At 51.6% G+C, this 24,572-nt stretch overlaps 1 protein-coding gene across 2 annotated transcripts; it reads left to right on the forward strand.

Annotated features, from left to right (window-relative positions):
- The first annotated feature begins 8 nt into the window (after window positions 1-8).
- PLA2G2D (phospholipase A2 group IID) lies at window positions 9-6,461 on the forward strand. Of its 2 annotated transcripts, none has more exons than XM_037032919.1 (4): window positions 9-127; window positions 2,528-2,672; window positions 3,445-3,551; window positions 4,063-4,812. In XM_037032919.1, the coding sequence occupies exons 1-4, from the start codon at window positions 88-90 to the stop codon at window positions 4,113-4,115; spliced, it is 345 nt and encodes a 114-aa protein (XP_036888814.1). In that variant the 5' UTR covers window positions 9-87; the 3' UTR covers window positions 4,116-4,812. The 2 variants fall into 2 exon arrangements, with proteins under 2 accessions (XP_036888814.1, XP_036888813.1); XM_037032918.1 differs by lacking the exon at window positions 4,063-4,812 and adding an exon at window positions 4,837-6,461 and having other exon boundaries at window positions 17-127.
- Window positions 6,462-24,572: the final 18,111 nt, after the last annotated feature.

Raw genomic sequence — 24,572 nt, forward strand, 5'->3', positions numbered from 1 at the left:
CTCCGCGGGGCGGGGGTGCATCTTATATAAGGCGCCGCCTATGTGAAGCAGACTCTAGCAGCTTCTTCCACACTCTTGTGTCGAATCATGGAGCTTCCCCTGCTGTGTGCGCTGGCGGTGCTGACTTGTGAGTGGAGACAAGAACCCCGGTTGGGAAGGGAAGGAGGGATGCGGGTAGGCCCTGTATCTCTCCTCGGCTGGCAGGGATCCCCACTGCCCTGGCCCCTCAAGCCCCCAACCCTCTGCCCCTTGCAAACAGCCATCAGCAGCTTCTGGTCCCCTAGAACGTTGGCTTTGGCCAGAGAGGTCTGGGTGGCCAAGCTGGGTAGCAAGCCCCTGGGCTGCTGTGAAGGTCAGAAAGTAAAGGTTCAGGATCCAGGGTCTGCTGAGCTGACACCGATGGTACTTTGGACAAAAATGACAGAAATGGATCCCCCCACCTGCCTGTTTGACCAAATAATAACACTTCCGTAGACACAGCACTGGATATATTTACAACCCACTCACACTCAGAATCACCCTTGAACCTGGGAAGAGGGTTCTGGGGACTCTGGGTGGGAGATGGAGCAGTTTCTCCTGGATCTTTAGCAGATCAGATGTAAAAATGGGGTTGCTGGCAAATTGGCATTCTGTTCCCTAACCATCTCAAAAATATGTGATTTTAGAAAGGATGCATTTTTAAATGTGGTTGTGAGTTACCTGGAGACTCCCAAACTCTCCAGAGGAGCGCATCTCCAGAGTCATGGGGCAAACCATTAGGGAGGCTGCAGTGAAGCTGCAGAAATCCGCCTCTCAGATGTACAGAGGCAAGACAGCAGAGAGGTAAAATACACAGATAAACCCGACTCAGACGCCGGCCTCACTGTCTCCGGGCAGCGTGACCTTGGCCAAGCCACCCTATCTCTCTCTGTCCTCATCTGTAAAATGGGCATGAGAGCACCTTCTTCACGGGGTTGTTAGAAGAACTTTACTGAGAAAATACTTAATAAAATTGTAAGTACAATTAAGGAAGCAATCAATAGCTTAACACACAGCGCATGCACGGAGTGGTGGCAATGTGGCTTCCCACCCCCGTGGGAGCCCTTGAAAAAGAGGCTTCATCTCTCTCAGTGGCAGGTAAGGATGGAGAAAGAGGCTCAGGCAGGGCTTGCTGAGAAGCGAAGCCAGTTCGACAAAGCCCTCATAGCCACAGGTTGAAGTCCTCAGTTTCTCAGGGCTAGCTGCACCTCACTGCAAAACTGGGAGAAATAAGACCATCCTAAGGCATCCCGACTCAAGGCTGAATTAATAATGGCTTGCCTTGTCCAGAGAAAGAGCTGCACAGTTCAGGTGTGAGTTGGTTTGTGCATCTTTTTCTTTTTTAAAAAGCATTTTATTTGTTTCTTTTTAAAGAGAGGAGAAGGGAAGGTGAGAGAGCAGAAAAGAAACATCAATGTGTAGTTGCCTCTCGTGCACCCCCAACTGGGGACTCAGCCTGCAACCCAGACATGTGCCCTGACTAGGAATCAAACCAGTGACCTTTTGGTTCTCAGGCCAGCACTCAATCCACTGAGCCACGCCAGCCAGGGATGTGCATGCTTGTCTAAGCTGAAATGAAAAAGGGAGGATTTAGGGCAGAAGGAAGGATGGAGGCGTGCCATAAAGGCAAGATTCTGAATTCAGGTCCCTGATTGGCCCCCATGTTGGACCGATGGCCACTCTCTTTGGAATGTTCTGTCTTTGGGTGCCTTTAGCGCCGAATCTGGGGTTCCGGAGGGCCTGAGATCATTCATCCGTACAGTCAATGCTTCCAAGATTTCTCTTTAACATCCGTACACCTGGAGCCTCACAGAGGGGACACGGGGAGGGGAGACACAACAGGCTTGCAAATACCTGACACCACCAGTCACTTTCAGCTGTAGGCCAAGGTCACCTGTTTGTGACCCTACCCTTGGTCCTCTGCATGAGTCCCTCCCAACCTCCCCTTCGCACCCTGGCCTCCCCCGGCGCGGGGCTCACACCTGGGCGTACAGTTTAATTGGTTTGTGTGAGGAGCTTTCATCACAGCATCGTTTACCTGGGGGTCACCCCAAGTCTCCCTGAGATTCTCAGCTCCATCCGTGTTCTCGAAACCTCTGTCGAGGTGGCACACGCGTACATTTTAGTCCCCTTCTTATTTTTTTTTGTCTCTTTCTTGCAAATTCTCCCTCGAATTCATTGACTTCATACATTTCATTTCTCCTAACTCATCGTAACACATTTCTCTCTCCCAAGAAAATAAATTTCCCTTATGATCAATTCCAACCAGAGGCTATTATGACTGAAATAAAAACTATCCATGAAAATCATTGATTTTTAAATCATGCTGCCTCCCTGAAGAGCCAGACATGCTTTTTACTCTATGAATTCCTCTACCAAATGTGGCGTCGGGGATGAGGGTGGCGGGGAGGGGTGTTCAGGAAGCAGGGCGAGTCTTCCTGAGGTTGAATCTGACCTCAATGCCTGGGACAGAGAATAAAACCGACGTGCCTTGGGTCTTCTGTGGCAGGTGTGACTCCAACCCAGGGCGGGATTTGGAACCTGAACAAGATGGTCAAACAAGTGACCGGGAAGACACCCATCACCTCCTATTGGCCCTATGGTTGCCACTGTGGACCTGGTGGCAAAGGCACACCTGTAGATGCTACGGATAGGTAACCCCTTTCCCAGGCAGGCCCACAGGGGTAGTCCTGTCCTGCCTGCACCCCAGGACTCTCTCCTTTTCTTTCTACCCATTTATTTTTTTAATTGAGTTTATTGGGTAACGTTGGTTAGTAAAATCCTACGGGTTCCAGGTATGCAGTTCTGCCACACATCCCCTGGGTGTTGTATTGTGCGTTTACCGCCCGCGTCATCTCCCTCCACCGCGGTTTATCCCCCCTTTACCTTCTTCCACGCCTTCACTCATTCTGTGAATTCGTTCTGTGCTATGTGCTGGGAACTCTGCCGAGCTCCGACCAATACAGCCCCTGCCCTCCTGGGGCTTGCCTTCTAAAGGGTTCCCCAAAGTCTCCGAAGATGCCCGCTTGCACTCCCAACCCCTAATCTGTTTAGAATACCCACGCACACTGCCCACTGCCACCGTGCAGTGTTTTTTAAAAGCCCCCCCCTCTCTTTGCCGTTATCCCCTTTGACCTTTACCACAACCCTGGGAATCCACCAGAGGAGAGATGCGAGCCTCCCCAGGCCCAGGTCGCTTCCCTGATCCACTCCCGCAGGCTGTGTGCCCCTGGGCAAGCGGCTGGACTCCCCCAAGTCTCTGTTTCCTCCTCCGTGAGGGGAAGGTAACATGAGTGCCCGTGTCGGAGGGTGGGGGCAAAGGTTAAGAGAGCATTCCTTGGAAAGGCCTGGAACCCAGGAAGCACCCGGTAAAGGTTCATTGGCATGACCGCGAGGAATGTCCCACCTCCTGTCCTCTCCCTCCAGGTGCTGCCACACTCACGACTGCTGCTATATGCACCTGAGGCTCCACAACTGCCGTTTCAACACAGACCATTACAAGTACACGGTTGACCAGGGGGACATCCAGTGCTGTGAGTGTGCATTTCTTCCTGTCCTGCCTCGGGATTGGACGCCGAGGAAGGCGGGCTGTCACTCACTGCCTTTCCATGCTATGCAGTGAGGCACAAGCTACTCAACTTCTCTGTTTTTCTTAGGTGTCAAGTGGTAATAGCTGGGCCATGGAGGAGTGCCAGGAAGGGGGCAGGAATATAAAAAGGTCCAATGGGGGCGGGAGCAGGGAGATGTCCTATCGGGGCTTTGACCCCTTCAGAATCTGGAAGGGGTCAACCTCAGCTAAGATCCCAGGCCCACTGCTGACCAGCTGTGTAACCTTGAACACGTTGTTCACCCTCTCTGAACCTCAGTCTCCTCATCTGTACACTGAGGACGATAATACTGTTCTGCCCCGTGTAGTTTATTAAGAACTCAAACGAGGGCAGACAGAATGAGCTTCACAGAGGCCTGCTGCAGGGTGCATGCTCCAGAGATGACACGGGCTGCTGATGTCGCTGTCACCACTGTCATTCTTATCGACTCTCACAGCAGCCCAGCCAGGAGGCAGCCCCACCCAGATCCCCTCTGTGGAAACTGAGTGAAGAAGTGTTTGCCCCGGGGTCACACAGCTACAAACAACAGAGCCTGGGTGGGATCCCAGCTAACCTGGCCCCTGGGCCCACGCTGGAGCACTGACCAGGCACTGAGTGCTTTGTCCCCTCACTTTAACTCCCCCACCAGCTCCCTGAGGCAGCACGTGGTCATCATCCCCGTCGCACAGAAAACGAAACTGAAGTACAGCGGTCCCTTCGGCCTCAGAGCCTTTGCACACGCTCTGCCGCCTGCCCGGAACACTCCCCCTCCTTCACCCTGGCTTTCTACGGGGAGAGCAGACCCTTCCAAGTTCAGCTCAGATGGCTCTTGTCCCACCGCTTGACTGTCCTGCAGCCCCGGTGTTGCTCCTCACGTCCACGGAGCACAGTTTGTGATGTTCCTTTCTGTGCTTCTCAAGTATCTCCTGCCCCCATGGGAGTGTGAACCTCACAGATCCGCTGCGTTCAGTCCTGTGCCCCTCAGGGTTTGCCACAGGATAGGTGCTCAGCTGTTCATTTCATGGGCGAATAAATAAGTAAAGGCACCATGCCGCAAGGAGGGGGGGCGGTCATGGTACGGCCCACGGTCATGCAGCCGGAGTCAAAGTAGCTGGGAGGACACCCTAAATCTGAGCAAGGATGGCACTGCCTTCTGAGGTTCCCTCCAGGGACCCCAGACCCTGTCTCAGGCCGGGGCGGACGCTGAGCCCCCTCCTCCTCCAACCCACAGCTGACAAAGGGAGCTGGTGTGAGCAGCAGCTATGCGACTGTGACAAGGAGTTGGCCTTCTGCCTGAATCGCAACATGGGCACCTACAACAAGAAGCTGCGTTTCACCCGGTTCTCCAAGTACAGCTGCAAGGATGAAACCCCCATGTGCTAGGAGAAGCCTGCCCAGCTGCCCCACGTCCCCTACCCCAGCCCTTGGCCCTCGGAAGTCCGGCAGGATTGTTGACACCCCTGCCCCAAGGGTAGCTGACCTCCTGAACCAGCCTGGCTCCTTGAACGCAATCCCTAGAAGAGGGAGGGTCTCAGCTTCTTTCCCACCACCCACCTTGCCTCTTGGACCTTCTAAACCTTCCCAACCTAGGCAGCGGCTCTCCCCTTTGAGGGTGGGTTGTAATCTTAGGGAAATCTGAAGCCAGGGAGCCCTGGGGGATGGTGTTTGAGCAGAAGCAGCAGGGCCTGGGGTCCGAGGAGTGGCAGGTTCTCCCTTGCCCTCAACCTAGGCCTCCCAGTCCCATCTCACTTCTCCAATACACTGTTCGAGCTGCAGCCACAGTGGCCTCTCTGAAGGACAACACCGATCTTTCCATCCTCATGACTCTACTTCTTAAAACCCTAAGACCTTCTATCACCCGAGGACAGGGCCTCTTGCAGGAGTTTGGGACCTGCACTGCCTGCGCTATATTCCTCTCCCTACCAGGCTTGAAGGTCCTGGTCGGTGGGGCCCATGCCTGTCTCGGGCTCATCTGCGTCCCTGGTGCCCAACGCAGTGTAAGGAGAAGCTCAGTAAAAGTCTCTGGAGTAGAGGGCTGGAGGAAGCCCCAGCTTTGCTCTCTTGCCCCAGGCCCACAGCTTGTGCCCCACCGTCCTCCAGGCTCTTTCCTTTCCTGCCCCCAAGCCTTCACTCAGGCTTTCTGCGGAAATGCCCCGCTTGCCTTCTCCGGGTGACTAAGCCTTCCCCAGGCTCCTCAGAAGGCTCCACGGCTGATTCCTGCTCAGCTCCAAGGACTCACTCCCTCCTTTGAGCTCCCATAGCACTTTTTGGGTCTGTAGTTTAGCAAACTTCACCTTGAGCGCTAGATCATTGTCTGGACTCCTCTGGTCTCTCCCAACTAGACTGGAGCTCCCGGAGGATGGAGGCCAAGTCTGTTACAGCTTTGTTTCCTCCGCTCCTCCACCTAATAGGTGCTCGATTAATGCTTATTGGTTGAATGAGCCCATAACTCATAAGTGGAGGTGGTGGCAGATGTTGCTGGTGTCCCGCTCAGAGCTGCTCATGGCCCAGTTCCCCAGCTAAGCCAGATGTGGGCTCTGAAGTGCTCACATCTGCCTCACTCTCTTAAGAAATGACCTTGTCTGCCGGGAGCTACCTTGTCTATCCGCCCACCCTCCCCCCACCACCTCTAGCCGATGAGAGTGGAATATAACACCACGGAGAGTATGACTGCCCACCCTCTGTCTGCACAGGACCACGCGGGCAGTACCTTTGCATGTCCAAGAGCTCCTCCCGGGGTCAGACGTCTGGGGCCACCTCTTTGCTTGCCCTGTCCCCCGGCCTATCCTGTTTTCCTTGTTCCCGTACAGGTTTCTCCTGAGAGTACTCCCTCAATAAAACCTTCACTTGCACAACAATCCTCGTCTCAGGATTGGTTTCTAGGGAAACTGACTTTGGATGGATGGAGGGATGGATGATGGATGTACAGATGATGAAAGAACGGGTGGCCTTTTCACATAAGGATCCACCATCTGCCACTCGTACGTAATTAGCCGTGTCTCCAACCACAGAGATGGGGTCCCTGAAGCCACCCAGGACCTCCAGCCTGTGACACACACATACGTGAAACAGCTGGCCCAGCAATTTTCTGTCTACGTGAAGCTCAGCGCCCCGTGCAAAGGAGCATAATAGGGATTAAAAACTGTGGATGCTAAGTTCAAATTCTAGTTATATCACCCACTAGCCACGCGACCTTCCAGGAGGGATCTTGGTTTCCTTGTGTATGAAGTACAAGTGAAATGAAGAAGAAAATAGGTGAGGTTAGTTCGTTGAACAAAATTAATGCCGGAGTCTTAACACAGTGCCTGACCATTGGTAACCCTCTTTAAACGTTACCTGTAGTGTTATTATGATTGCTATCGTTGCTACAGAGCAACCAAATCTAGTCACCATCCCAATAAATCCGGAGAAAATCGTCTTTCTCTCTGTCTACCCAGTTCCTCCCTCCCTTCTATTTGACTGTGTAAGCCGTGTCAGTTAGATCCTGAAGCTCGATGTCCAATTTATTCAAGGTCAAGAGCTGGCGACTCTAGTTGTCCGTCAGAACTTCCATGTTCCAGGCTGTGACGTGGACACCAGCGTTGGTGGGTATGAGCACTTGTTCCCATTTTAAAACTGAACAACCCGATGCTCAGAATGGGCCCGGGGACCTCCTGAGGTCCCGCAAACAGCACAAGGCAGAGCCAGGATCCCGCCTAGGACTCTTCCCAGTCTGCCCCCTGGCACCCCACCCCATTTCTACTCATCAGGAAGCTTCCTGCTGAAAACTGGGACTCACTGGGCTTCAACAGTGAGGGCCTTACATGACAATAAGTCTGGGGGAGAGGTGGCGCCTTAGTGGCTTGAGGATGCCATCGGTCCCCAGTTTCTCTCCTGCCCCTGGCTGGCCCCAGAGCCTTCTGGATAGCTGCTCCTGGCTCCAAGAGGGCAGCCGTGACCCAGATCGCAAGCCAGGGCGTGATACCATCCAGCAGAGAAAATGCTGTCACTTTTGTGTCTCTCTTGAATCAGCCCCGCCTCCCCCACCTGCAGATCTCCCCACTCAGGACCGGCCTACCCAAACCATGGTGGCCCCAGTGAGTACCCTGGTCAGTTTCAATGCCTCGGATTTATTTACCTCTAAGACGGGGCAGGATCAACGTCTCTGAGGAGTGCACAGCTGCTAGAATGGGGGCTGTCGGAGTCGTGGATGGGACTGGCATTGGGTGGGCAAACCTGGGGCTGGGCCAGGGGAAGGGCTGTGTCCGTAGGGCTCCCTCCCCTCTGTGAGCTAAGCACTTGGTACAGGGCCTGGTGGTGGCATAGTAGGTGTCAATAGGTACTTGCTGGATGAATGAATGAATGAATGAATCCCGGGTTGGCAAAGACATGGAACTTCGGACCAAGAGGAGGGACGGGCAGAGAGGGTCTCAGGGTAGCCAGAACTGAGTCCCTGAAGTAAAGCAAGGCCCTCCCACCCTGTGAGTTCTTGTTCTGGGCCCATTTCCGATCACTGGAATCAGATAAGAGGTGCAAAGTAGGGAGGGACTCCCAGGCACCTCTGTTCTCTGTCCCCATCTCTAAGGCACACTTGGATGTAAGAGGCAGACAGAAGGATGCAGTCACTGAGCTTCCTCTTCCCTTGAGGTCAGGTTCTGCACCAGGACACCGATGGGAAAGGGGCAGAAGGAACACGGGACTGAATACCTGCAGTGCCCATTTACCTACTCCTCTCCACTTCCCGGAGCCATTGCCACCTGAATTTTTCCGCTGCAGAAACTGAAACTTCAGGATGAGTCACTTGTTGATAAGTGGCAAGGCTGGGACTTGAACCCAGGTCTGTCTGGTTCCAGGGCCACGTCTCACCCTACCTCCCACACTCTTTACTGGGACAGTTGGTGACTCAGCCCAGGTGCCCCTTAGGGGGAGGACAGCCACACCCAGGGGCGAGGAGGTGAGGTTGGGTGTGGCAAGGCAGCAAGTCTGGGTAAGAGGGCCAGTGAGTGATTTACCAACAGTAATAATAGTGCTCGCGTTGGGAGCTCTCTCTCCCCACAGAGCCCCTTCCCACCATTCGCTGGCCCAGTCCTCGGGTCACCTGGATCCAGGGTTCCACCTCTGGAGTGTGGTGGTCCCACCCAGGGCCCTCATCAACTGATGACCTCTCCACATGTCTACCTGTTTTTCCAGCTGGATTTTACTTCCAGATGCCCGGGCTCCCTTCACACACCCTCTCCTCATGGCGATGGCAGGTGGGGCTGGGGCTCCTGTCGCTTCCACCACATCTCGCTGCCCCTAGAGGGGGAATGGGGCATCTACACTGGCGGGCCCTGCATCCATGCTCACTACGGAGGTTGGCCGAATGCCAGCCTTTGACCCCAGGGCAGCCTGGCCAACCCAGAGTCAGGGCCTATCTCTCTCTAGCTTAGGGTCTTCCGGGGGGGTTGTCTTTAGTTTTCTCACTGAAAACAAAGAAGAGATTTTAAAGTAGTTTGTGAAAACTTGAAGCTGAGAAGGCCGGGGGAGAGATCCCCGCCCCCCGCCATTCTCTCTCTGCCTTAGAGTCCTGGCCAAACCTTACCCACTCGGGGCCCCTCCAGGAAGATTCTTTCAGGGCTCTCTGCAAGACTGGCCTCTGTCATCCAGAGCTCAGCTGACAGTCCCTCCCTCGGGAAACCATCCCTACACTCTCAGCCCAGACCAACCCGCCCACCCCCTCACTTACTCCCAGTCTCTCCGCCTTATTCTAAGTCTCTGCTTTCCACTTTCTGATGGTTTTCTTAGTCACTTACTCATTCAGCCACTAGCGCGTCTTACTTCGGCACTCAACGAGAAGGCGAACACTCCGAATGCATTCGGAGTGGGAGGACCACTACATCCCCAGGATCCAGAACAAAGCGGGAGGCATATAAAATAGCTGGTGAATGAATGAATGAATGAAACTTGATAGGAAAGCTCATCCTATTTCTCTCAACGGAGCTACTTCCCAGCTGTATGACCTTGAGCCAGTGGTTGTACTTCTCTGATTCTAGATTTGTGATCCGTGAATGAAGGTGATCACACCTACCCCTTGGGGTTGTTTGTGAGTCCCACCAACAGGAATTTTTGCTAAACCCTCAACTCTTTCTTGATCAGTGCTTCCGGTTGGTGAGAAGCATGGGAAAGAGTAGAACAGGTGGGTGTATACAGACTGGAAAGGGGACACACGTTTTATCACCTCCCAGCCCCCTCCATCACAACTGTCACAAATCAAGAACACTTCCCTCCTCCCCAGAGGCCTTGGAAGTGAGGTTGAAGGTCATTCTCCAGGTGGGCTGCTTTCTCTGGAGTTCCCTCCAGGAGCCAGGTTGGGCTGAGCTGAGCCAAAGGCAAGGACCCAGACAGCCCTCCACAGAGACCCAAGGACCCTCCACTCAAGCACCCAGACCGGAGATGAGTCTGCGCTGGTCTCAGCTCTGATGACAGCCTGCGGTGGACGCCCCTCCCTGATCCCGAACACCCCAGGTCAGGGAACCCCAGGGCGGAAGGAAGAGGAAGAGATTCGTCTACTTTCCTAAGGGGGAAATGGGAAGATGCGTTTTTCTGGGTTCTCTCATGCTGAGAACCTTACATACTTTTTTCTCATTCATTATTTCGCAGATGAGGAATCAGGCTGCGATAAGAAATGTCTCTCTGGAGGTCACTCCCTCGGTGAGAAGTGGCAGGGCCAGCAGGCTCCGGAGGTTAAGCCCTGTAAACAAGCCCACGTCTGGGTGCCGCACCCCCAGCCTAGGCAGCGCCTCCCTGAGGCCACGGTTCTGAGACTTCATAAGAATCCCTCAGGGGACCTTGTTTAAAATGCAGGTTCTTGGGCCCCGTACCCAGAGAGTCTGATTCTGGGTCTGCATGGGGCCCAGGTACCTGCCTTTTTAACAAGTGATGCTGGATGGGAATCACACCCCCCAAAGAGAGCAGTCCCCCCTCCTCTATCCCTGGGCCCCTGGTACCCCACTTTCCCTATGCCTGGCATCTAGAGCAAGAGGGATCTGTCCCCATGGCTAACCCCAGGGCTGATCAGCTCATTAACACCGGGGCGTGCTCCCTCTGCGCTGGAACGGCTCCCAGGGCGGGAAGACTGGCAACCCACATTCTAAATCAGACTCCACGCAAGCTGGCTCTCTGGGCCTCCTCTGCTTCACCTGCCGGAAAGGAGGGGGCGAGGGCGGTGCTCCCCAAACCTCAGCCTTTCGCACGTCACCGTCCTGATGTCTGCTTTAGTATTTCACTCTATGGAAAGCTTTTCTTACTCTAAATAAATTGAGGTAAGAAACATTGCCTTGGCCGGGTGGCTCAGTTAGTTGGAGCATCGTTCTTTGCACCAAAAATGTTACAGGTTTGATCCCCCCCGGGCAGGGCACATACCTCGGTTGCAGATTTGATCCCAGGTTGGGGTGTACGCAGGGTAGTGGGGCAGCTGATGGATGTTTTTCTCTCAATCAACCAACAAATATATCTTTGGTGGGGGGAAAGGGGAACGAGAAGGAAACATGTCATTCTGGTATAGGGAAAACCAAGATCACTCGTCCTAAAGAGAAGACGGCCATAAGAATAAATGCAACAAACATAAAACTCTTTTGGGACAGAAGAGGTACCCAGTCAACACCTGGGTGAACCAGCAGGCTCCGGAGAGATGCTCAGGGTAGCTGGGCTCCACACGGACACCACCCTGGCCTCGACACTGTCCACGGGCTCCCTGTGAGTCCGAACAGTTCATTCAATTCCTCCCCGGAAAGCCCCGTGCCAGGGAGACGAGGATGAGAATGTGGGATCCGCAAAAGTGGCAAGGTGAGCGGGCGGGGCAGCCGAGGAGCTGGCGCCAGGAGCCGAGAGGCCTCACGCTAGGCCCGCTGGTCTCTCCTTTGCTCCATGGCCTCAAAAGGGACGAGGATGTGTCACCCCCAAAAGCGTGCCGCAGTGGCATTAGAATTATTCTGAGCTGAAGGAAACTGAGAAGAGTTCTCTGGGCTCCCTTTATCTGCCCTTACAAAAGCAGGGCCTACATTTCCCTTTGGAGTGGTGCCCACCCTCCGGCCCTGCCCTCGTACCAGGGAGAGAACAGCTCTTATCTCTTAGGGGCATCAACACCAATGTGAATTTGCATACACTGACTACAAAAATAGCCCTTATCGTCCATTAGTTCACCCACATATTTCCCAGTCATTTCCCCCTAATTTATGGTCCCGCAAAGTCGAAACCCCCTTTCCTTTGCTAACGAGTTCGAGAAGCCGCTGAGTCCAACCAGGGCACCGAGTTGCGCTTCTTTCCTGTGCGCGCCGGTGCACACAAATATTAACGAACACAGTGTGCTTCTTGTCTCGTCCATGCGTCCTTTGTTCGTTTCCTTCGCAGGCCCTCATTCAGAGGGGGAGGAAAATTTTTTCCTCACCGACACCGTCCCGCAGATCCCTGCTAATACTGACGCCCCCGAGGTGAAAACCGCGGGCTGTATGGAAAACGAAGGAACAGCACAGCCATCTGGACTCGGTGGGGAAAATGCGTCACATGCAGGGCTGGTGAGGGAAATGCTCTGACATAGTGGTCAAGACTGTGGGCTCCACGTCCCAAGGGTTGCCAGCTCCGGGGTGTCCCAGCTCCTGGGGAGGGGGTCTTAGGAACGAGTCATTAAAACTCTCGGAGCCCGGCTCCTTTACCTATAAAGCGGGGATTATGACACTGACTTCACAAGGTCTCAGGAGGGGTGAATGACAGACCTCTGGGGAGCACTTAGCCTGGCACGGAGAGACCGACCTGTGGGACGGGGGGCTGCTGCTGTTGGGACTGTTGTGGCTGTTGAGTGATTGCTGTCGCTGCCACGGCACCGGCATCACCGTGTCACTTTCTTCCCTGCCCCCCCCCCCCCCCGCCCAGGACTTGCCCGCCCCCATGCCCACATTGGCTGGCTGCAGCTCTCTGGCATGATCGCGCAGGCCACGGGGAAGGGACCCTTCCTCAGCTACCTCATCTGTGGTTATCACTGTGGCGTGAAGGGCCAGGGACGGCCTGTGGATGCCACTGACTGGGACAGCAGGCAGGCTAGCCAAGATCTGAACTGAAACCTTGCCTGGGCACCCTCTGAAGCAGGGGCAGCCACACTGATTCGGGCGGGCTCTGGGGTTCAGACGCCTTCACCCTGCTGTGGTTCCTGGGGCAAACCCCTCGACCCCTCTGTGCCTCCGTCTCTTCACGCACAGGATGGGGACTTCATGGTCCTGCCTTCGTGGGTCCATGAGAGGATCAGGCCCTGGCTAGTGTGGTTCAGTGGATTGAGCACCAGTGGACTGAGCACCGGCCTGTGAACCAAAGGGTCGCCGGTTCGATTCCCAGTCAGGGCACGTGCCTGGGTTGCAGGCTGGGTCCCCAGTGGGGGGCAAGTGAGAGGCAACCACGCATCAATGTTTCCCTCCCTTTCTTTCTCCCTTCCTTCCCCTCTCTCTCAAAGTAAATAAATAAAATCTTTAAAAAAAAATAAGAGGATCTGTGGAACGAGCAACGCTGGAGCACACTCTGGACACTGTCTACACTGGGAACTGCTCCACGGCGTCAGGCACCCGGCCAAGCGGCGGGGGTCATGAAGGGGTCCCAGCCACAGTCCTCACGAGAAACTCCAACGCTACTAGTCCAATGAGGAACCAGCTCAGGCTGGGGAGCTGGCCCCAGACTTTAGGGTCTGAGAACCTGGTTCAGGTCCCGGCACCACAAACCTGCATGTGACCTTTAAGCAAGACACTTTTCTGTCTCTCATTTTCCCACTCTGTAACATGAAATGTTTGGGGGCTATGTTGGATCAGGGATCTAAAAACACTTTGAAAAGCACACCATGTTGAAAAGATCTGGAGTGTTCTACATAGGAAGGAAGTCTGCGAGCTGAAACGTGTTCAAACTTTGGCTGGCTGTTCAATGTGATATCACAGCTGTCATAGATAGAGAGATCCTGAGAGAAGATAATAGCAGGTTCAAGGTTTATAACCAACAGGTTTATTTGAAACCTGCGTAATCCCAGCGTCCAGCAGCTGGCTCGCTTTGATTCAGAACAGCAATTATACAGCATTCCAGGTTTTTGAAGTCATCTGTTTAGAATTGATGACTCACAGAGCTGTAGAAGTGGCAACTAAACAATTTTAGGTTCTCTGAATAAGGGGTTCTCGGGCTTGATAAATCAGTTGTTTGCCAATTCTCAGAACCTATCATTTTGAAATGAATGGATTGGTGAGTTTGAGATGTGACTTTTCTTCCCATACGATTTATTCCACCTTCTCCCCAGCTCCTTGCTGGGATAGGAATGGGGTGGCTGAAGTGTATTGGGATGGTCCATGCAGAGGGATTGACACGATGACCAGGAATCTTCCAGATAAGGATAAGGTTGAAAGAAAACTAGAGCCAGGTAGTAGTTAAAGCTGTAAAAACAGATTCTAACCGGGAATGATTACAATAGAAGACAAGGGACCTCGTATGGAACTGGGCTCCATCCCGAATACAGCAGGGACAGGCTGGTGGGGATCGACAGCAAAGGAACAGGCAGGGGGGTCAGCAGATGGAAAATTACTGAGAGGATGCCTCTGGGGTCAGAGGTGACTCTGGCTAAACCAACTCAACAGGATTCCTGCCGCAGGCAGGCCACGGTGATCGGCCACCACCTGGAAAATGCTGGGGAATGAAGAACTGGGTGATCAGATATCCAGGGTGGGGGTTCTGGCTAAACCTACTTGACAGGATTCTTGTTCTTGAGGACGAGGCCCAATCAAAAAAAGGTCTAGAGGAGTCTGACTACAGCTCCATCAAGGAAAGGCGTCGGCCACCCTTCTCTGTTCAAGGAAAGAAGAAACATCCTTTCCTCTGGATAACTGGAGTCCATCTCTCCTTGGTCGTCCATTAAGGATCAGCTATGCCATCTGTCGAGACTTGGTTCTGGAGGGCACTTGCCAGATGGTGTAGCGGTCAGTCATTTAATGGGCAGATGTCTGTGAAGATGAAAGAGAAAGAGAGATGAGTAGTTGGAAGCCCAGTGAAGACAGGCAGTGACAATCAAACGCATTTCCTGGTTTGCAGTTTAGATGACTTCGGTGACAGCATCTGGGGTTCCCGTGAACTGTCTCAGGGGCCCACGTAACGACGGGCATGAAGGTTGCCCATTCGTGATCTTCGGTCGTGATTTCTCTAGAGTATATATCAAGTCAACCAGCTTCTGCTTGCCGGACGTCTGGAAAGGGTAGTTTTTAGTGCTCAGTGATGCCAAGTCGGCAGGGGGCGGGGGGGGGGGATTAGAAACTGTTGTTTGGCTGTTTGTAGTCAGATATTGGAGAACGCACAAGGATGCCCTATCGTTTTCCATTGAAACACAACACTGCTCTCTACAATTACTTCCTTTCTATCAAATGTAATGGAAGTAGAGTTATTCTTGTTTACAAAATGAGCCTGGTCTCTGTGATGGACTCACCGAAGGGCAGCAAGGGTGGCAACGGAGCGAACAAGCCTTGTAGAGTTTGTGTTGCTGGAACCTTTCATAGGAATCTCAGACTAGACTTTAAAAGCCTCCCAAAGTGAAGAGGCTAAGCCAAGAACTCATTACCAGACTTTGCCTTCAGTACGTACAGCTTTGAGTGAATTCTTCTCTTCTTGAGGCCCCCGAGATGTCCTCGGTTTCCTGGGCCCTCCAGGAAGTGACCTTCCCTACTCACCCATAAAGCTGGAAACCCTGGAAGCCAGGTACTAACTAAACCATGACAGTTTTTCCAAGAGGGCTTTGTAAGCACTAGCCCCAGAAAAGTCAACGTAAGTTCCTTAAAACCGTCTCGTCATACCTGAATCTATGCGCACCATTCCGAATACGACATTCCACCCAAAGCCTTGGTAATGCAGCCAGTGCCGCCAATGACCTCCTGTTGCAAGGAGAACACATGTTATAACCATGAGAATAAGAATACTCAGAGTTTCTGAATATCAAAGGCATCAGGACAGGAGACAACATAAAGGTTTTATTTCTGTTTATAAAAGTAGAGTTTACTAAACTATTGGGAGCGCAGCTACCTTAAGAGACAAGGGGAAAGGGTTCCCTATGTGGAGGAGACCTGGAAAGTAGAGTATTCAAGAACCAGCCACGCCGCAAACAGAAACCATAGTCACCCTTCGTCAATTCAGACTGTCCCGTGTCGTCCTTTCCTGTCCTGCTGGATCTTGGGCCAGTTTTACGAAGCCATCAGTCCCTGGTGAAAGGGGAAAAGCCTCACTCCGCGCAGGGGGGCGGGCCTTCAGCTCCTCAGGCAACACATCACCATGGTGCTGTAACCCGCCCTGTAGCTGACCGTGAATGTTTTCAGAGATGAATGGGAGTGAAACAACAGAAAGCTTCAGGTGGCTGTGGTGAAATATATGATGCAAGTTCATTCAATAACAACAATGAAAAACTGGCTATTTCTGTGACACCCGACATTTAAAAATAATAACTGGAAATACAACTGATCCCATCAAATCAGGACATGCCACAGACAGCAGAAACGTTGACACATTTCTGGGAATTTACACAATTTCTGAAATAACATTTTACACATAGAAATGTAACCTAGGGCAGGTTGAGTACCTCTTCTTATTCGACAATGCTTTTCATGCAACTTTTATTCATGAAATAAACCAAATTATTTGCGACATCTCTCTTTTGGTGGGGGGTGGTCCTCTGAGCAATCTCAAGGTCAGTTCAAGCACAAGAAGATTTCATTGAGGATTTGATTTTTGGGAAGTCTAGACTGTCAAAAATATTTTTAAAAAACAACATTAGATCTTTTAAATATGAGAACTTGGTTTGGGTTCTTCTTCAACAACCAAGGACATGATAAAGGTTAACCTAAGGTACAGGACGTAATTCTGGTACCACAAAATCTAGATCCCTAGGCTGAATACTTTTTGTAATCTCTTATTAATAGCAGGCAAACAATCTGAGAAAACGTGCTTGTTTTTACAGAGAGAAAACCAAATTCTAGTTTTGCATCAGTGTATTTTTGATATCAAAGTTAATCTTGAAAAAAACATAAATAAGTCAATTCAATCACAGTCAGCTTGACCACACATTAAATTCTTGTTCTGCAAACTTACAACCTCTTATGTCCATTTAGGTTTTGTCCTCTCTGTTCCTCTTTCTGGAATGACCTGTCGTCTCATTTTAGGGAAAAATTATTCTCTTTTTCCTTAGTGAAAACACAGCCTTCATATCTTGTATACTTTTCCATATTAAAAACACATCCTAATTTCCTCGCTACATTTTCATGTGTTATTTATAGTAGTTTTATTTTCATATTTTGATCATACTGTTTAAGAACTAATCATGTCTGTCCTACAGGGAAAACCGGAAAGTGGAGGGTGGTGAACGGTCGTACCCCCATGTTCCGGGCAGTCTAGCCCATCTTCTGACAGCACTTCACGATTTCTAGAGACCTATGTTTCTCCTGCTGAAACTGTCCAAGGTCTCAGAAAGAATACATTTATTAACAGACTCAATATACTTAGCTTCTCTATACCACATGAAATTAAGAAGCCAAAAATATGTGAACCCAAAGTTACGTCTGTTAATTAGGGTTTCAGTAGCTTACCTTACTTATGAACGATCTAGACTTCTAATAAATATCTGCGACTTCATTTCACTTAGCATAGGTTTAAGGTTTCAAGTTACTGAAACGACTTGGAAAAGTTTCTAAAGCAGAAATGTTAGAATACTACACAACATTTAATCTCAAGTTATTTCCCTGTTCACTCTTTTTCCAACCTGTGTGTGTTAAGAAAGCATCAGCAAAGCAGAAAACAACAACAATAAAAAAAAAACATGAAAAACCTAAAAACAGTTAAATGCATGGGGTTTTTTTTGGTTTTATTGCTATGTTCAATAAACATGAAGTAATGGATATTGAACAATTTATTTTTATTGCATCTTTCCTTGTATATTTGGTTTTAGGTTTAATTTATGATTTTAAAATCTTGACTGTATAGTAGATATAATATTAGCTTATTGAAATAGTAAACCCAAAGAAAATGAGAATGTATGCGCATTCCATACTTAATGCGGATTATTCGGAAGTCGTGGCTGTTTTTATTACACCAAAAATATGTAACTAATTGTATTTACCGACGATTTACTCAGCTCACATGAATTTGGGAACATTTGAGTTAGCCTCTGTATTTCTGGGAGTCTCAGGAATTTAATCTACATAAGCGCCTATTTATCTACATGCCAATATGAATAGAACTCCATTAAAGGGCTTTATAAATGAACTTGGTCGTACTATCTGGAAGTAGAAAAACATCACACATCCATAACATACGTACGTAATCACACCAACACCCACAAAATAGAAAGCTTACGGCTTTCGCTCTAAGACATCTGCCGTGAGTTAGGCAAATGCAGTGTTAAACTCTCCCCTTGGCTTCGCTTTTACACTTTTTATTGTAATTGTGTTTCTGGCAGGTGAGACAAGTGGAGGTTCCTTATTCAACATGAGGGCCAAAGATTTTTACAGTGTTTGTAGAGGGGGCCTTTAAGGCTCGCATTTGTCCCATGCGTCATCTTAAGGAGGCTGTGGACTACGTTTTGGGTGAGAGACAAGAGGACATCAAGTAGCTGCTTGGATGCCTCCAAACCCATCCAAATGGACAAAATAGCCAGTCTGTTTCCAACGAGCTTTCTTCCTTTGCAGCCTCAGTAGGGTTTGGGGGTGCCCCCGCCCCTTGAGAGCCCCACGTCGGGATCTGAATATCCAAGTGACCAAGGGGATGGAGTGGGCAGGGAAAAGGTCTGACAGGTGGATGGAGGGATGGAGAAGGTGCGTGGTCCCAGGGGGTAAAATCAAGAACTCAGGGGCCTGAAGGGAAGACCAAAGTGGTAAGACAGGGAGACCAGAAGGAAAGTTCTGAGAGGAGCCGGTCTGGGGACATCTCAAGTTTCCTGAACAGGCCAGTGAAGTTCCACGCCATCCTTAGTAAGGCCATGCCACCAGGAAAGGAAGAAGACAGAGCTGGCAGGGCATAGAGTCATCAGGGGTTTGAGAAGGGAGTTTCCAGTCCACTGAGCTCCTGTCTTCCTAGCGTGCCTGTATGCTGCGAGCAGACGCACGCCAGGCTCCGACCGGCAGCCGTTCCTTCCAGAGACAGGCTCTCGCAAACGTGGAAGTCTGGGGCTCTGACCTAGCTTCCCGCAGGGTCGTCCAGCCTTTTGGCGCCTCTGCGCCACACAGGAAGAGGAGTTGTCTCAGGCCACATATTAAATACATTGAGACCCATAATCACAAAAAAATCTCATAATGTTTCTAAGTAAATTTATGATTTTGTGTTGGGCCACATTCACGGCTGTTTTGGACTGCAGGTGGCCTACGGGCTGTAGGTTGGACACCCCGCAGAACCTCACCACACTTCAGCGCAGGCTCGGATCTCGGCTCGTCAGTGGATCCTGAGCCGTCAGTCAGGAGTGAAGACAAAGCCTTCAACGGCGCACACCTAGGGTCCTGGGTGAGAGGTCCAGGGATCCAGGGATGAACTGGATCCTATCTGGGTCTTGAGTCCGTAACAGTTAAAGAAACCAGAGCTGGACAGTAGCGTAAGCAGGAAAAGCAGATTTTTGCAACATGGGAAAAGAGACCTCAGTTACGGAAAGGGGCTGGATTCCCAGTATAGCAGGAGAGTGGGGATTCACAGCCACTTAGCAGGCTGGGAGTCAGAGGGTGGAAAATCACCAAGCAGAAATGTCACAGGTGCAGGAGGGTGCTGGCCAAACCAACTCAGCAGGATTTTTGCCGAAGGCAGACGGGGGTGACCAGACATCACCTGGGGACAGCGAGCGATGAGGAATTCAGATACCCAGGGTGGGGGATTCTCCGTGGTAAACTCGCTTAGCAAGATTCTTGCTCCGAAGAACAAGATCCAGGGATGGCCCCAGTCTGAAAAAGCGCTTAGAGGAGACTGACTGACTTTGGTTAAACAAATTTTGTCAGTAACACAGTTACAAGGGCTACGCACGGTTTAAAAGGCAGATGGGTGAGTCACACATATTAAGAAAATGTTCTATCATAAAATATGGAAACTGTTTGAAATACATTTTTAATTAGAAAAGAAAGTTACAAAAGGCCCGTATGCTAGATGGGTGAGGGTGGCAAGGTATAATTCTGTATTTGCTAAGAGGACATACCTCTTCCACTCCTCCACCAGGGCACCATCCCCAATATAGAAATGTGTAACATGTGGACCAGGACCAGAGGTTGTCCCAGTCTCTGTGGATGTCACTGGGCTGTACCAGGGGATAGATTTGAGCATATCACGCAAGCTCTGCTCACCTTTGGTGACGCAAAAGCCTCCCAGCGTCCCTGCTGTCTGCGTCGCCCACGGAGCTTGTTTACAAATGTAGATTTCCGGTCCCCAGACTAGAGCTTCTGATTCAGCCTGGGGATTTGTGTTTAACAACGGGTAGTTCTGAAGCAGCCTGTCTACCTGGCAGGCCCTAGGGCATCCTTAGCATGTATCAGCTTCCGCCTATGCAGAGCTCTCCCGGCTGTACCGGGACTAAATCCCTAACCTTTCCCATCCCAGGGGAGAATGCGCACAGCACTGGGAAGCTGTGGTCTCTGAGCTAGAGTCATGAGCTGCCCCTGTATTGTCAGATGGGGCCAGGTGACCCCTTCAAGGCCTGAGATGTGCAGTTGGGTCCTTCACGAGCAGCACATACACTCTGCTCACTGTCATGGGGATGAAGCACAGTGGTCCACGACAGACCCTGGGAGAATCTGCGGGGAGCCCCGCAGCGTCAGCCCACGCCCTTCCTGCTTGGACAGAAGCCTCCGGCTCAACCCAAAACTCCTTCATCAGACATCCCATCCTCACCATGTTGTGGATCGCTCGTCCTTGTGGATCTGTCTCCTTCCCTTGACTGAGCTTCCTGAGGGAGAAACTTATGTTCTATCGTTATTGCTCAATCTTTCTGTGCCCAGGGCCTAGCCAGGCCTGGTACCCATAGGGGCTCCATCAGTGTGTTGAAGAAGTAATGGTGGGTGTGTGAGTGGACAAATGATTGGTGTTCCCTGGGAGCCCAGAAGAGGAAGGATGACCTCTGCTGGGGAAGATGTCACCTGGAACAGGTGCCACCTGGAGGTAGCATTTGAGCTCGCTAGGCCTTGGTGGGTGGGAGGGACTGAGCTGGTGGGGAGGTTGGATGCACTTCCCAGCTCAGGGCACAGCGCAGACAAAGGCTGGAGGTGCCGAGAAAGGCATGGCCTCTGGCCAGGCTGCAGCACCTGCTTGCCCTGGGCTCAGAGTGAGTCTCTCCACAGTTGCTGCTACTCTCTGCCGAGAGCTCACCAGTGTGCCCCAAATAGGACCATGGTGTCCCTCATGGCCACACCCAGTGTGGTAAGTGCTTCACGGGACAGCTTGGGAAGACTAGGCAAAGGGGGGCCCACCTTCTGCCCTGGATACTGACCCTGGCCCTCAGGGCTTATGTTTGGGGCTGACCATTTGCAGTCAAATCCCTTGGCCTTGGGTTTGGTGGTTCTCTTCCATGGCAAATACCATTTACCATGGCTTACTGTATGCCAGGCACTGCAGGGGGTAATTTGTGTGCATCGTATCATCAAACATGTTTAACAACCTAGAGCCCATTGGACAGCTGAGAAAACTGAAGCTGAGAGAATTGGAATCACAGGCCCTGAAGCTCCGTGGCAAGGAAATACGCGGAGTCCTAGTATGCGCCCCTATCTGAGTCCAAAGCCCTTAAACACTAGGTCCCTGTGATTCAACCCAGTGGCTTGGATCTCTGTTTCCCAGTGAGGAGCCAAACACAGGTGTTTGCTTATGTCCAGGTCCCGTGCTGGGTGGCGATCGAACATCCAGGGTCTGACGTCATCGCAGGCGTGGAGTGCCACTGCCAGAAGCCCAGTTCCAATCTAGTGGTGTTCGACAAGAAGGCTGAGGGAGTCCGGGGCATTGACCCAGGGCAGTCTTTGGGGGTTTACTCGTGTAATGAAAGCTGAGACACAGAAGCCACTGAGAGACCCACGACTTCAGTGCCAGGCAGGCCCTGAGAGGCCGTGTGAACAAGGCTTTCTTACATCGTTTTGAACCGGACCCAGCCAACCCGCACAGACACACTCATGACAACTTGCTGAACCAGTACTTTACCACTTTGTAAACATGTGCACACACACGCATGCACACAAGCACACACATGCATCCGCACACACCAGATACAACCCTCCCGACTGATTTTGTAATCCACGAATGGACCAGAGATGCAGTTAAAATGATTTATCAAATTTGTTCTTGTCAAATGGGAAAGCTGAGGTCAGGAAGGGTCAGGGACCTGCCCGAGGTCACTCAGGACATGTGCCAAGCGGGACCAGAGCCCGGTGCCCAGTCCACAGTGCTAGTTACCCACGATTCTGAGTGACAGAACGTGAACCCAGCTGAGTGCCCGGAGGTGTTTGGATGGTTTGGGTGCAAAATTTGTTCAGCTAGTGAGGATTTCGTCTGTGCTTCTCGTGGCTTCAGGGGCACCTAAAACACTGCAGGGCCTCAGGGTCATGACTACGGTCGTCCGTTTTCACTGAGCTAGCGGGGTCTCGATGGCCAGGCTCCCCTAAAACCACATTTTCTGTACTGAGTTTCTGATTTTGACTCCTAGCTGTGGCGCCCAAGAAGAGGAGACATGACCCCTGCTCTCTGGGCATTTGGGATCTACCGCAGCACCGATGGAGGCAAACGAGGCCGCGGCGTGTGGGGCCCGACTCAGAGGGCATCTCCCGAGAGCTCCCTCTGTGCCAGGTGCCCAGACAAGCAGGTAGGGAGTGTTCAGAGCACAGGCTCTGCCCCCGGGGAGCTCGGGCTCTGGATTTGCCCAGTCCCAGGTCCAAATCCCCACTCTGCCTATCTTGTGTTGCTTGGCCAAGGCTATATTCCCAGGCTCAACTTACTCACCCATTAAATGGGATCATTGTCCCTATCCGTTGTGTTTTAGGGAAAATTAAATGAGATAACCTGTTTGAACATCTCTAGCACATGAAAGGCAATCAGTATTAACTTTTTAAATTATTACGATCATTGTTATTATTGATAGGAAAAAATACAATTCACAGGTAAAGATAAGGGGTGAACATTCCAGAGGGGGAGACACCACGTGAGCAGAGGCAGAGCTGAAATCAAAGGGCAAGATCCACAGGGTGGGGTTTGGGGACATAGGGAATAATTGGGAGATCAAACTGGAAAGGCAGTACAGCCGCTAGGAGAAGATGCTGGATGTCAGGCTGAAGAACTTGGCATTGAAGAACATTGCCAAGGACTTGGCAATGGGGAACCACTGAAGGCTTTAAAGGGAGGGAGTGATGCAACTGGAGAGCATGAAAGAAAAGATGGGTAGAAAGCTCTTGAGTGATAATAGCAAACCCCTGCCGGAGGTTCACTCACTGTATAGTTGGGGGCTTTCTAAATTCCACAGGAAAATGAATTCTGTCACCATCCAGGGAGACTTCTGGGAAGTGGCAGGATTTTTGAGGCTGCTGGGTGAGGCTCTTGCTACCTGGGCGGTGTGTGAGTGGAATGGGTCTTTCTGGCAAACCAGAGGCGAGTGCTCCAGTTTCCTTCCCAGGCTGGTACGTGTCCCAGGAACAAGTGCCTGAAGCAGGTCTGCAAGTGTGACCAGGTTGTCCTTGTGCCTGCAGCAGCGTCTGGACACACGCCATGGCTAGGACCTCACTACCAGGAACAGGTCACATAGGAAGTCCACACCCCTTCGGGACATCTCTGCTGGCCTCCTGAGAACACTGCCTGGCAGGACCATCTAACAGAGCTCCCAGCCCCTCACCATCATAACACCAGACCAAGGAGACATCAGTAACTGGGAGGCCAGTGGGGGAGCCCAGCTTGTCCAGATGGCCCCACCAGAGAGGTCAAAACGTCACGACTACTGTCTTGCCTGCTCAGCTCCTCAGTTCCTACTCCCAGACTTCTCTGTGAGCGAGTTCTTTGAGGGTAGGAACTTCATTTGTTCATTTGATCACTCATTTACTCAACAAATGCTTGTTGAGAACCTGCTCGGTGGCAAGCATGCTGCTGGGCACCGGGGAGCCTGCTGCCTCCGCCAGGGTTTGGTCGGAGCAGCAGAACGACCAGGGCCATGGTTGGCAACCCTTTTCACCTTGTGGCACGCATGAGCTCATGACTAAAATTCTGCAGCACACCCAAAAACCAGGTTCTAGTTTGGGCCGATCTAACAAATAATTAGGTATGCTTCTGATTCGTTCACACAGACACCTATTGCTGTGTTGGCTGTTGACATTCTTTACTTTGACAACGTGGGGTCCGTGCCCCTGACCCCTTTTGGTCAGGTGTGGCACGTGTTAAAAACCACTGTGCCCCCCGGTGCACTGCAGCAGACTGGGTTGAAAACTGCTGTGCTAGGGGATGCCTATGTATAAAACAAGGGACCTTTTTACAGAGATGCGACATCCGGGAGTGTGGGAGCCAGTAAAAGACCGTGCCAGGTTCTTTCTTTCTGTGCTGTTGCTGCTGGCTGAGGTCTTGCAGCCCAAGTGGGAGGAGAACGGGGCCTGTGCAAGCCCCAGGGACAGCCTGGGACCCCCTTCAGCCTCACTGCTGGCAAGTCTCTGACGAGAGAAGCTAAGGAGGCCATCGGGCAGGATGAGTTTCAGACACCAATGAGCGGCCCGTATCTCTAAGGCTTCCTGTCTGTTGAGTGTCTGTATGTCTGTGCTGTCTGCCTACTTTTTTAAAAATTTTAATTTATTTATCGTTAGAAGGGAAGGGAAGGAGAGAGGGAGAGAAATATCAATGTATGGTTGCCTCTTGTGCATCCCCTACTGGGAACTGGCCTGCAACCCAGGCATGTGCCCTGACTGGGAATTGAATCGTGATTCTTTNGTCTTGCAGCCCAAGTGGGAGGAGAACGGGGCCTGTGCAAGCCCCAGGGACAGC

This window comes from Sturnira hondurensis, unplaced genomic scaffold (genome assembly GCF_014824575.4).
Source record: "Sturnira hondurensis isolate 20B ecotype Veracruz unplaced genomic scaffold, ASM1482457v3 Scaffold0021555, whole genome shotgun sequence".
NCBI lineage: Eukaryota > Metazoa > Chordata > Mammalia > Chiroptera > Phyllostomidae > Sturnira > Sturnira hondurensis.